This window comes from Stigmatopora argus, chromosome 10 (genome assembly GCF_051989625.1).
Source record: "Stigmatopora argus isolate UIUO_Sarg chromosome 10, RoL_Sarg_1.0, whole genome shotgun sequence".
NCBI lineage: Eukaryota > Metazoa > Chordata > Actinopteri > Syngnathiformes > Syngnathidae > Stigmatopora > Stigmatopora argus.
This window is the reverse complement of record NC_135396.1, coordinates 7884660-7898041: the sequence shown is the minus strand read 5'-3', so window position 1 is coordinate 7898041 and position 13382 is coordinate 7884660. Positions and strand designations below refer to the sequence as shown.

The following is a 13382-nucleotide window of genomic DNA, read 5'->3' as shown; positions in this document are numbered from 1 at the left end:
AGATAATCAATAATTATTTGTTGCAGGCCTAGTTTATTTGACTCCACGTATAGTTAAATCTCTAAGCACTTGGACCTACTCAGCACATTTCCAATTTTACAGTCCTTGCATTGGTTTTATAGGTTGCGTTAAATTACTACTTCAAAGTCTTATGTACTAAAGTAGATGAATTTAGACCTGTTGGATATTAGCTACTACCTATAAAATAAAGAATAATTAAAACTCAATGAAGAAAAAATAAACCATGGTAAACATTCTCAAATTTGGACAGTAATTCTTATACACTAACACAAATAGTGGCGCAGGAAGATTTAATTCCTCTTCCTTAATACGGGATTTACTCGATTGTGACTCTGAGGAGGGGTGGCCCGGTGGGCTATTGTTTAGAATGAGCCTCACAATTCTGTGATCAAAGGTTCAATCCCTGGTGGGTTCCAACCTACGTTTGGGGGGTTTGCGTATTCTCCCCAGGCCTGTGTGTGTGTTGTCACTACAATGGCACTTGTTGTATAATGTAATCTAATTCGGATGTTTACCCTTCCTAAGTTAATAAATTAGTCGGTACATTTGTTACAGCAGGCCCTTTAGTTTATTACATGCTTCACATAACTGGATGGAAATGAATGTCCATTTCTTATTTATTTCTTGCACATCTATTTTGTTTAGTTTTTGATGCATTTTCCTAGCAAGCACTTACAGTGTGCACACTACTCCATGCAGTGACACACTGGGAAAAAAAAGCGCGCACACACGCAGCATCCAATTGGCTGGGAGATTTCCTTCCCTTCAGCCCCCCCTCCCCCCAAAACCAAGTCAGGTCATCTCTCCGGCTGCTCTCTTCTCAAAGTGTCCACTTGATCTGTGACTGACTACAGAAAGAAGAGGGAAAGCGATCGCAAGACAGTGAGAGAAAGACAGAGGCACAGCGCCATGCTGAGGAACTCCACGCACAGGTTGGTTTTCCTCTGCCGTTTCTCAATGTGATGCGCGCTGCGTGGATTCTGACACATAACGGCATAGAGCCAGCGGTAACTTGAGCGCTGTCCTTGCAGAGGCACGCATCTGGGAGAGGAGGCTAGGATGCGCGGCGGGAGTGCTGTGGCACGGGAGAGGAGACACCTTGCCCTGCGCATTAACAACCAGGTGAGTTATTTTTTTCCCCTTACCCTTCCATTGGTGCGCTGATTTTAGCGTAGGTTGGATTAATGCAACAGAAACATGTTTGTGTGGGTGGATCTACTCCTCTACCTCCTCACACACACTCCAGCTCTGGGTGGCACAAGCAGTGATGTAATGCACTTTCTGGGCTTTTAAAGGCAGCAGGAAGTTGATCAGACGACATGGAGGCTCATTGATTAGAATAAAAAGCGGCAGAGATAGAAGAAGTTGAGTGGAGCCATTTACACAACATTATCAGCCTCACTCAAAACCAACATGAAACTTTAATTGCTGAGGATTTTTTTTTTCCTTTATGTAGTTCAAATGCATTGTTTCAATTTGGCTCCTAGACATTTTTTAATTTGCCATGGGAACATCTTTAATCCTCTTAAAGCCACTCCTTCAGACAGATTCAGTCTTTATATAGAAATGTGAATTGCAGAGATTTAACACGTTATCTTTGAAGTCCATTATTGTACTCGGGGGAGGAATTTGCCCTTAAATACACCTGATTCCTTCCTTATATGTTGCATGATAATCCAGGTACAACATTGTATTTTTTAGAAGCACTTAATTTACCCTTAAAGAAACCAGATATTTACTTTTCTCTTGCATGGTACTACATTGATCTTGAAGTACATTATTGTACACTGTTAGGATGCAATTTTTGGGGGTGGCTCTAAATAATAATAATAATAATAATAATAATAATCGGTTTTGGGGGTGGCTCTAAATAGTCTCCATAGTCACTTTTCCAGCCTGGGTAATGGTAAAACAGGGCACAATATTTAACAATTTTTGGGACTGTGACCCCTTTTCTAGACATTTTGAATGTATTTGGAGTAATTCAATCACATACAATACCATTCTTTTATTGTTTTAACTCAGTAGTTTCCAGTTGCAAGTGTAGAAGCGCACAAGTTCACCTGCTCGCATTGAGCTGCTGAATATTTGATGCCCATGATGTAGTGTTGCGCATTATTGGCGGCTGTGCACATTGAGCTTTGCAAGCAGGGCAAACGCCACTCCATCAACACTTTTCCAACTTGCACACCAGTTTTATTATTATGGGCAACACACAATCACACACACATGCTCCTACATAAATATGTAAACATGCATGCACCCACACTGATTTTTCCCTCTTTTTTTGCTTTGGGTATCTGCTCCAATCCATTTCCACTGTGCCTACCTGCCAGTGGAGTTTCATTATTCCCCAAAATGACATTTTCCAAATTTGACTTAGCTTATCTCTTTAGTAAGCGTTCATTTCTGTGGAGGACACTTGACCCTGACACCCTCCCTCCCAGAGAAACCACTATAAGCCATAATCAGCGTGTGAAATATGAGCAAGGATATAGAAATCTAGTTTATTGGATATAGAGGTGGCTCCACTTGCTGGTGTCTGTGGGAGTGATTCAGGTTCATCACTCAGGCGTGCACCCCTGCCATAATTTATCCCTTCCCTAACCCACTGCTTGCTGAGCGACACGTTCATCTGTCCAGCTATTACCCCATAATCAATGGGACAGCAGAGTTTTTACAGCCAACGGGCTGTCGCTAGTAACCATTTTACACAAAGCTTATTTAAACAGCACGCCACAGGGTGGGGGCAGCCAACTTTTTGGGGGGCTTTTTTTTCTAAATGGGGTGAGGTGTGAAATACAAAGTCCAGGGGGAATTGTTGACGCAGCACTTGTAGCCAGAATGATGAAGTCATCCATCATGAGCCAGCATGAGGTCAGTCCTGATCCAAGTATCCCAGCATCCAACACGCTTAATCAGAACATCTGCTCGCAGGTCCAACGGGCAACCGTAATGCTGTTTAGTGTTCGGCATCTCACTAGGAGCTGTTTTTTTTCCTATTTACTTTCTCAAAATTCACCGTCATGTACTATACTAATTTAATCTACCGTGATCTGATGTAATGTTTGCATAAACCTAAATTATAATTAATCACTGTGATTTTCCACAAAATGTGTCACTGAATTTGAGCAATGCATCCCAAACTCAATAACTATCTTTGTTTTTGACATTGGTAAATTCTAATTACTAACTAATATCTGTACTGACGTATGGTCGAAATCTATGTTTATCACATGTTAAGATTTGACAAAATATAGGCTAAACAGGTTTAACACTCTGTTTTATTTAGTAAGTAGATCGAAGATTTAAAAAAGTTACTCTTAAAATTCTAGACACTACCGCATAATTGATGAATTTGATTGGAAAGGGCATGTATCGGAATCTACCCACAAAGGCATCCTATGCATCTCCGGAAGAAAGTTACTATTGGTGATCTCACTGAAGTTTAGTCTAGAATTACACTGCAGCATCCTTTGGTGTTGTATTATTTTGGTGATCCCTTTTATCAAGATAAAAGAAAAGTAAAACAAAACAGTATTTGTCTTCTGTTTGGGATCCAATTACTAGTTATACCTATAACGGAGGTGCGTGTATATTCTTGCTGTGTATATGCCGCTGTGTTTGTAGTCATTCCCCTGCCATTATCATGCCTTGCAGGGTGAGCATATCGTCTCAATGAGTGAGTTTTCTCTTTGATCACTGGAGAAAAAAAACCTTTGCGGTGATGGGAAAGAGCGCACTTATGAAAAAAAACGCTTTCATTCCCCCCTCCCTCACCATATGTTAGCCTGAGCCTCTTTCTACCGGTAAATTGTAGCAAAGGGAATAGTCTCAAGTGTTCCATTTTAAAACGCTGTATGATCATGTTCTCACGTTCCTTGCTCGTAGATGACTTTCTTTTTCTAATTGTCATCACGAATATGTTCCCCCCCACCGTCATTGCCATTTAAAATAATTTCACCAGTTTGCCGAACATCCTTTTAAGCACTTTTCAGTTCATTCACAAATAAGCCACCACATTTATTGCCTTATCAAACTGCCCTCTGTTATATTCTGACACATAATTAACACCAGCTATGTTGTGATTTAATAACCCTATACGGGTATACGCAACAGCTATATGAGGCAACATGTGGACATATATAATATACTATACGTAGCAGTGCTTACAGGAATATATATTATGCTATTTAGTCAAGAAAGATTGGTTTGACCGACCATGACATACTCAGTCTCAGCTGTTTAAATTCAAGCAATTAAAAATAAGATTTTTCATAATCTGTTCCTTTTAAATGAAATTGATTTACACTCATTACGACTTAATGTACATCTCGGCTCCTCTTCATCAGTCACTTCCTTGCTTGTCCAGCTGCTGCCCGCCAGCCATTAGACTGTTGCAGATTTTTTACATTGTCAGCCCAATCCTGTGGGGGACTGATATTTGCAGAATGCCATATGAATATCTAAATACTAGACACCTTCCTGAATGTGTTCCATTGCTTTAAATCACATGCTTTTTGTGGAAGAATATGCATTTAAGTTTATACAATACAGTTATGAATTTGAATGACGCATGGATCCCGGCAAATGATTTTAGCAATGAGTCCACCAATTTTTCATCAGTGACACAGCACATTGATCACCATTTATAAAGAATTTGAAAATAATTCAATTGTGCTGTGAGGCACAATCCCAGCAGGCTAGAGTGGCGTACATATTGATGTTTCCCAAAATCATACCATTGATTTTAACTATTGCAATTTTTTCTGTCATCAACCAAAGCAATTTCACTCTGTTTTGCTCCCGTGAAACTTTGAAGTGTTTTTCATCCTCTACGGTGATCCACTCTTTATGGCCGGTTGTAAACACGCGGATGCCGCAGGACAATGATGAAGGCATCTGCAAAATAAGATGAGCAATTCTGCCTCCCATGTAACTTTTAATATGTGATATTTCACTTTTGAAATATTGCTGTCCGAATTAAAAATTCCATTATCTTGTCATGAAGATGTAGTAGTAGTAGTGGGCTGAATGCGTAATGAACGGTCTTAAATGAGATAAATCTAGATTCATATTTTAAAAAAAGTCAACTTTAAGCAATTTATCATGGATGTTTAATCGAACATCTGGCTAGAGTGAGTAGTTAGTTTTCTTGTTAATGTAGCTGTGAGTTAAATGATTTTTATTTTTCATTTTGTTTTGAACAATTGCTGTCATTCCCACTGCAGCTGTTGCGTTCCAATAATATAAACTCACTGATCACAATATTAAGTTCTACACAGTCTTCCAATACAAACCTCGAGAATGCATCAATTCATTTTCTATAGTGTTAACGTTTTTTAGGGTGGGCATCTCGTAAAATATCTTATTCCAAAAATTGATTCTGTTGCACTTTATGTTGTCCACTGCCCACTTTCAAAGTGTCCTTGGGCACCTTGTACAGTTTCCCAATACGTGTGTTGTGTATGTGCATCATCGTTGCCAGCAGGGAAATGTTTGCTGAAGCTTTGTTGCTCACATGATTCCATCCACATTGTCTCAATTATCTATTATGTGGGAGTGTCAACCCTTGGACAGCAGCCTACATTTGGCTGGTTTATGCATAATTGACCCTTAACTGCACTCCTGGTATTATTTACATTCATGTGAACAGATTGAGAATTATAGTCTTGTGACCCATTAACAGATAAGATAGAGATGTGGTAAACTCAAATGGCTCTCATTAGAGTGTAGACCTCTGCCAGGAATGAAAAACACTCATTTGGATCAATACAAAAACTCCTTCATAAACGGCCAGCTCCTGCCTGGAGTGTGATGTCTGCAGTTGTTTTTGACATGTTGGTATTTTTTTTCTCCTACTCCTTACAGGAAGAAGTGAAGCGGTATCATCGCTACTGCAATCACAGTGGAGGGCAAACAGCTTCCAAGGTGGAGGGGTAAGATTCGAAATGGCATTCCTGACGCACATTCATAAAAAATATATTTTTCATCTACTTGAAGTCGAAAGAGAGTTGGCCTCCTCTTAGTTTATGTTTCAAAGAACAATTCTTAACTCTGGATTCAACACAATGTGAAATCAATTTTTTTTTAAATATGCTAATTTAAAACCTTAAACATTTAAACCCTTAATTGGGAATCTCAACCATAATTTTAAACTCCAACTCAGCGATTAAATGGCCCAGTGAGCGAATGGTTAGCACGTCGGCCTCACAGTTCTGAGGATTTAATCCCATGTGGTTTCTGGTTTGGCTGGCCCCCAATTCAGGGTTTACCCCACCTGGTGTCCCTAGTTGGCTGTGATTGGCTTCAGCACCCCCTGCAACCCTTGTAAGGATAAGTCGTAAATGAATAAATTCAGGGATTAAACTCTATTTTGAAACCTACCACAATTTAAAACCACAACAATGCATGCCATTTTAAACTATTGCAGCATGATTAAGATCTATCAGAAACGAATCTATACTTTACACTGGCTTGCAACAAAAATGTTGTCTTGAAATAGCACCCTGGTTCATATTTTTTTTTTCCTTGTCCTTTCTCATTCAGTCACCCCCAAAGGAGCGAAGGGGAGGCAGATAACAGGCCTCATCGCTGCGGGCAACAGCAGCAGCAATTGGAAATCAAGGCTATTATGTGAGTTTCACTTGTGTGATTGTTTACTTTCCAAAGCATTTCCTCACCATTATTCCCTCATTTGGTCAGTTTCACCTTGCACATGACCAGTGTGCTCCATGCCTCCCAGCTGCTCTGTGTTAGTCGAGTCCAGCCACATTTTTTACAGAGTTAGGGGTCACGCTACCAAACAACCACGGCACATCATAGCTTTCCATGGCAGAACGGGGTGAAGCAACTCTCGCCTCCGGCTTTTCCATGAAAGTAGAGATTAGGAAGGAAAAGCCATTGTTTCTGTGTAGAGTAAATTTAATTGTAAAGCAGAGGCCCAGCATTGGATCACGAGAGAATTGACGAAAAAGTAAGATTGGTCAAAATGGAGTTGGAGCGAAAAAAAGGCCAACGATATTGGCTTGGAGAGCTTGGATTTCTTCTTCTTGATTCAATTTGTTCCGTTTACTTCGGCTGTCTCTCTGCTCCAATGGAAGTGAATGTTTTTTTTCCCATCGGGTAATTGATGCGACACCCCGCACTGGACCTCGGTGTCGGGGCCACTCGGGGATGAAAGAAAAGTAGAGAATGAGTAGCAAGCACTCTCTCAGAGGTGTGGCGCCAGACAGGAGGAGAGAGGTCAGGACAGGCCGAACACATTCTAAAGGTGGAAAATAGATAGTTAATAACAGGATGAAGAAATAGACGTGTAAGGAAGCGAAATGTTGCAGTGCACTGTGAGATCTTAAAAAAAAAATCATGGACAGCAAATGTGAGGATACATTTTATTGTTTTAAAGGGTGTTTTTAAATCATAAAATGAATCATTAACTTTGGAAATGAGCAGAAAGAATGCTACAGACCTTCTAGAATTATTACTATTATTATATATATATACTACTATTGGTAAATCACCTGAGAATAAGATTCGATCCAGTCTGTTGGTTTCCTTCCGGTCTGAACACCGCAATGACGACATCGCAATGTGCCCACCGGTTTTGTTGAAAATACATATCTGACTCATTAAACAATCATTATCCTCTCATCAGATTCTCAGGAGTGGCGCTGACAGCCTCAGCTAACCTAAGCGACCTGTCACAGCTGCTTGTTAAGTAGTTCCTTTGATGTTGAACAGATAGAGACTTGCTGCATCTATGCTTCATTTCGGCGTGCTTTGTTGGTAATGAGACATGTCGCAGCTGCCAACCCCCCCAAAATCCGCTAATTTGTGCTTTAGATATTCATGCTAACTTGAAAACTCCCAAGATTGAAACTAGCCCAACAATTATCTTTTTTTATTTAAATATCTGGGACTGTAATGATTTTGGAGATTTCTGCCTGATGTCACTTGTTAAAACTTTAAATGGAGGTTCCTCTAGCCCTCTTTTGGCATCATCGTGTTTGAGTTCAGTTGAATTAATTTGCTTTGCCATTACTTACATTTCCTTTACTTTCCAGTATTCAGCGTGCCTGGCGTGCCAGCATGTCACGCCGTGAGATCTGGCAAGAACACGACAAGAACATTGACCAGAGCTCCAATGACACCGTTGTGACCACCGACCTTTTTCCGGTAAGAAAAAAAACACTAATGGCATCACCTGCGATGAATGGATAGACTGATAAAGTAAAGGGGAAGAGGGATAGAGTGAGGGAGGACTGTACACATTTACTGTCATCTGGGGCGGTACAAGGGTTGCGTTGGCATAGGCGGTCAGGGTGACAGCTGGCTTCTGGCCCAGATCAGTAATTAGCCCTTAATTAGGTAAATTTTTAAAGATGGTTGATTGATTAATGAAGTGTCTTTGGCCGTGTCCTACCCTGTCTTGCCCCTCCTACCCTCTCCATCTCTCTCCCATCCCTTCCTCATCGCTCGGATTTCCCAAGGGAGATGGGATTGAAATTAAACAGTGCTCACCGAGCATGGCATCCAAACAAAATAGAGATGTTGCAGATAAACAGGCAAAACAAAGGCTGAGATAAATGCAAATACAATACGCTTTTATGTTGAAATGATAGACTAGGACACACACAATCTGCCACCTTCACAGTATGTGCACAGCTCCAGCCGTGCATTTATTACAAACCAGAGACAAAAGAATATGATGTCATGTCTGCATCCTTACCAATGTCTACGTGGGCTTCTTTCTATGCATAGGCAGAAAGGAAAAAGCAAGATTTCTTTAACAAACAGATGGATGGGTCTCCTGGTGAGCCTGTTTTTGTTGTGTTTGTTTTGAGCTTGTTTGTTCTGCTTGGAGGAGTTTGTTGTTATTACCGCAGCTGTAAATGGCGTCTTAATTACAAAGTTGCTCTATCACAAAAGAATAAATGATGGTCTGCATACAACTGCATTCTGGACCATCTAATACATATATTCCAAGTTTTATTTCATGCAAGACTGGACTAGAAAGCTGCAGTAGAATCTAGAGAGATTGTATATCAGTGCTATTTTAATAGTCAAACTGGGACAGTGGTTCACTAGAATACAGAAGGTCTTTGCTGGAAGTTGTACATTAGTGATAGCCAAAGATTTTACCACACTATATTTTTCTATTATATTTGTCTCTTACTTGATAACTTGCATAATGTTTTTTCCATTATCACCTGTTATTTTGTGACGTTCATCACTGAAAATTTGATTTAGTCAGGAAAAGTTTTCTTGCTTTTCCTTTGTATGACCACATTAATGCTTAACTTGGCTGTTTGATAGTCACTAATTTATTTGGTTTTAAAGCCAGGCTAACAGCCGAAAAATGATTTTTCCTTTAACGTTTGTTAATTAGATCCCCCAATCATTCTTATTTTGGCAAAAATCCAAATACACATTGCACTTAATGTGTAGTGAAATTTGTTTTCTGGCTGAAAGTATCTTTTTCAAACTCTGTAGCTGAGGGAGATATAGTACATGCAAAATTAAAGAAAATACATCAGTGTGTAAAGATCTTTACATATACTTAGGGAGTGTGAAAAAAATTATACTACTTTAATTTGAATGTGATATACAAAGTCTAATTTTATAAATTCATATCGCCTCTCATATGTTTAGAGAAGCTGTGGCGCTAGACCATTACGTGTCTTATATATAAGCAGAGCTCAAGTTTATACCGTCAGTGAAAGGAAACCAGTACGAAGACCGCGACATTTGACAAATTATGGTCTTATTTCTTGGTTCGGGTCAATACTCGAGTAGCAGCCTTCTGGATGTAATGCAGCATTCTTATAGCTTGTTAAGAGAGCTCTGTCAGCAGATCGTTACACGAGCCTAACCTGTTAGAAACAAATGTATGTATTAGTTTCTTCCAGTCAGGTTTAGACTCTATTCATTTGATCAGCTTTGGCAAAGTCTTTCTTTTGGAGTGCTGTTATAGGCTTTGTGCCTTTTCCACATTGCTTTACTCAGGCTAGTCAGTGGCTTGAATTGTTCACCCTGGCATGGGTGTGTGTGTGTATATTTGGTAAAATATATTGTATTATTCCCCTGCTTATTTATAATATATTAACTAATATAAATCAATATGTAAAATGACAAAAAAACAGCACACCATACACATGTAGTAATACTTCAATGGGATCCTCCCACAAACTTGTTGCATGTTCTATGTCACAATGTTGACCAACACATAATGAGTAGTGATTGAGAATATTTAAACCAATTTTACATTTTAAAAAAAATCTGACTTGATCCTTTTCTAAACCGGTTGGGGTAGAAAGACCGACTTCAGGAACATCCCACACCACAGGATAATCTGTTGAAATTCATTAGCACATAGCAGGAATGTAACATTGTTAAATATTTGGTAGGCTGGGAGTCTATCAGTGAAGAGATGTTAGGTTTAAACACGCTTGATGCATGTTTCACGAAAGTCAACACATAAAAACACAATGTTCTATTGCCACACATACACTTTGTGGAACTGCATTCAGTTTCTTTCTCCCACACTATTTTCCATCTACAGACACCGAGTCACGACACAACACTGAGAATTAAAGTCTGTGTCTCAATGTTAACTTATTTGATAAGAGCGAGCGTCTCCCTGGGAGTCTTCTCAAAAGCATTTGTATGCTGAGCCTCAGCAGATATGGACTGTAGACTAGAACCTAACTTACGCATAGGTGCCGAGCCCTACGTGCCTCAGTCTCAACCTCCTTGGCCTTGCGAGAGTAAATCAATAGATCTGACAGCTTGAACACAGGTTTTTTTTAGTCCCCCTTTGCCTAACCTCCAGGGGTTGGATGTGCATTGTGTCAAAGGCAGTGTTGCTGTAAACTGTGTTCCTGCAGTATTGTGTTCTGGAGCAGGCATCAATAGGCACAATTTGTCAGCTTGTAGCAAATCAACACAATGACATTTGGACATTTTATGACAAGCTGCTCGGTTGTGTCAAAATGATAAATTCTAGATTGCAAAGGCTGGATAGAAGGAAAGTACATCAGTGTTTAATGTGAATGGATAAAGATCTGCAATGGAGGGGTAATTGGATCGAGCATTAATGTTGGTGATTAGGAGACATCTTGTTTTGCATTTAACGGCCAAAGCATTTTGAATGGCAGCACGCAGTGATGCTGCAGAACATTTTTGTCCATGATTACTTGGATGTTCTGTGTTTGTAGACCTGTTAAGGAATTATGTCATTGCTGAACCCAATGTAATTGTGTTAGTTTATACACTGAACCCACATAGCACACAATTTTGGTATGACCTTGCTCTGATGACTACACTGAATGCAAACTCACTCGGAAAGAAGCCTTTATTTAAAAAAAAAATAAGTCACTGAGGGTGGATGATAGAGTAAAGGCTAAAGCTTGACTGGTTTATCTGTTTGTCAGTAAAAACAAAAATACAACCGTAAAGACGACAGGACTTGTTTTTCTATACGAGGACGCAATCGACTGAAACTTTATTTGAGATCTAGTAGTTGATCATGATCAACATATGAGCACTTTAAAGGCTATTCTGAGTCTTTAAGCAAGTACAAAAAATAATGTGAATGTCACACTTTTTTTCTCACCCATCTTGCTGTTAAACAATTATAGAAAGTTACACTTGCCTCGCTATAAGATTGCAAGTCTACCAGTGAACGAAGGCCTGTAACACCATCACCATCGGAGCTCTGGCAATGTGTGTTCATGGGCGTGTGTGTTATGGACATTGATCTGTTTTCAGCTCCGTGACAAGATTTTAATTTAATTTTTTTATTCCAGTAGCAGGGAAAGTGTTAGTGTAAGCATTCCTGCGGTTTTGCGTGGGAGATCATTCTCTCATCTCTCTCAGCCCCAACTCGCACAAAGGGAAGTGACGGCTTCATCTGTACCCACCCCCCCTTAATACCCTCGTTTCCCACCTGCTCGAGCAAAAGTCGTCCCTCGCTCTCCCTGTTGCCTGTGCACACACACATCCACACAGCTGTCCCTCGCTTCTGCAGACAGATGCTAACAGATGACTTGCTTTATTGGTGTCAGTCGGGGTGACTCATTTGAAATAAATTTATATACCTCTGCTCCCAAGCCGACATCGATCGGGTTTAACTCATTTAATAGCCGTGCCATTTGCCTATTAGCTTATTTACTGTCAAAACGAGGCCCAGCCGGCTTCCTGGGCGGCGGTAACTCCTTGCGTTTGTATCGGTTATGACAGAAAATGTAATTGCTCGTGCAAATTATGAAGTGGATGCCATCCGAGTGCGTTGTCACGGATGCGAAGCTCAGCTCCATGACTTTTTATTTTACATTTTATTTGAAAAACACTTAAGTTAAAGACAGGAATATATAGTCTGTGTATTAGGCTTTTAGCTGGTTGAACATAATATAATACAGACACTAAATTAGAATAATGTAGGGAAGTAATTCTCGCGGTTGTAATGCTTTGGTTTTTATCTTTCAATAACTGGGCTTGTTCCGAATGTGACTAATTACAAAACTCTCCAACCGCATATTTGCAATGTTCCACAGTAAAATAAATTCAAGCAGAAGTTAATAGCAATAGTGCGTGGGTTTCCTCCATATGGACACGTATCATTAGAACTACCGGTTCAACAAAAATGGAAGTCCATTAGGTTGCATATGTCTAATGTTCCATTCGTCATTCATTTACTTACCACGCCCTCGCCTTCATTGCTTTACAATAAAAGCTCATATTTTACAAATCTAATCTTGACAGCAGGCTTCCACACAGACGTAAAAACTATAACGCGCTGCTCAAGAAACATCCATTGATTTTGTAAAAGGCCATTGGGAAGATTTCTTGGGGATTCATCACGGCCGGACAGTGTGGCGGGGGAAAGATGAGAGCGTGCTGATGACTCCAGGACGAGTGGCAGGAACGATGGATGGCTGATGAACTGAATATGGGAGGAAGTGGGGGTGAACGAGAGCAGGAAGGGAGCATGGAGTTGCTTTCATAGTGATGATCACTCTGCATTAAAGCGTCAGGCAAATTACATTTGTGAGTATTCTTAGGTATGTGTGTCACTCCTTCATCTTTGTCCCCATTCTACCTTCGCCAAATGTTGACTAATGTATGTGAATGTAGAAAATACAAAGTTGTCCGTAATCATTCATGGGGACTTTTCATCCATCCAGCCATTTTCTGTAGAGCGTGTCCCCATTAGCAGGGGAACTAGAGCCTATCGCTGCTAATATTTGGTGAGTGGCTGAGTACAGCGTAGACTGGTGACTAGCCAATCGCAGGGACCATTCAGATTAACGCAAATGTAGAGCCACATTTACAATTTGAATTCCTGAATAAATGTATCAAAT

General features: G+C 40.1%; 1 protein-coding gene across 1 annotated transcript in view; it reads left to right on the top strand.

Moving 5' to 3' along the window:
- The first annotated feature begins 786 nt into the window (after nt 1-786).
- The window catches only part of schip1 (schwannomin interacting protein 1), a 168498-nt gene continuing 155902 nt past the window's right edge, over nt 787-13382 (top strand). Inside the window, exons 1-5 of the mRNA XM_077612362.1 lie at nt 787-953; nt 1053-1143; nt 5893-5960; nt 6571-6657; nt 8085-8196. Coding sequence (XP_077468488.1) covers nt 931-953; nt 1053-1143; nt 5893-5960; nt 6571-6657; nt 8085-8196 — 381 coding nt within the window. The 5' untranslated portion in view covers nt 787-930. The remainder of the gene's footprint in view (nt 954-1052; nt 1144-5892; nt 5961-6570; nt 6658-8084; nt 8197-13382) is intronic.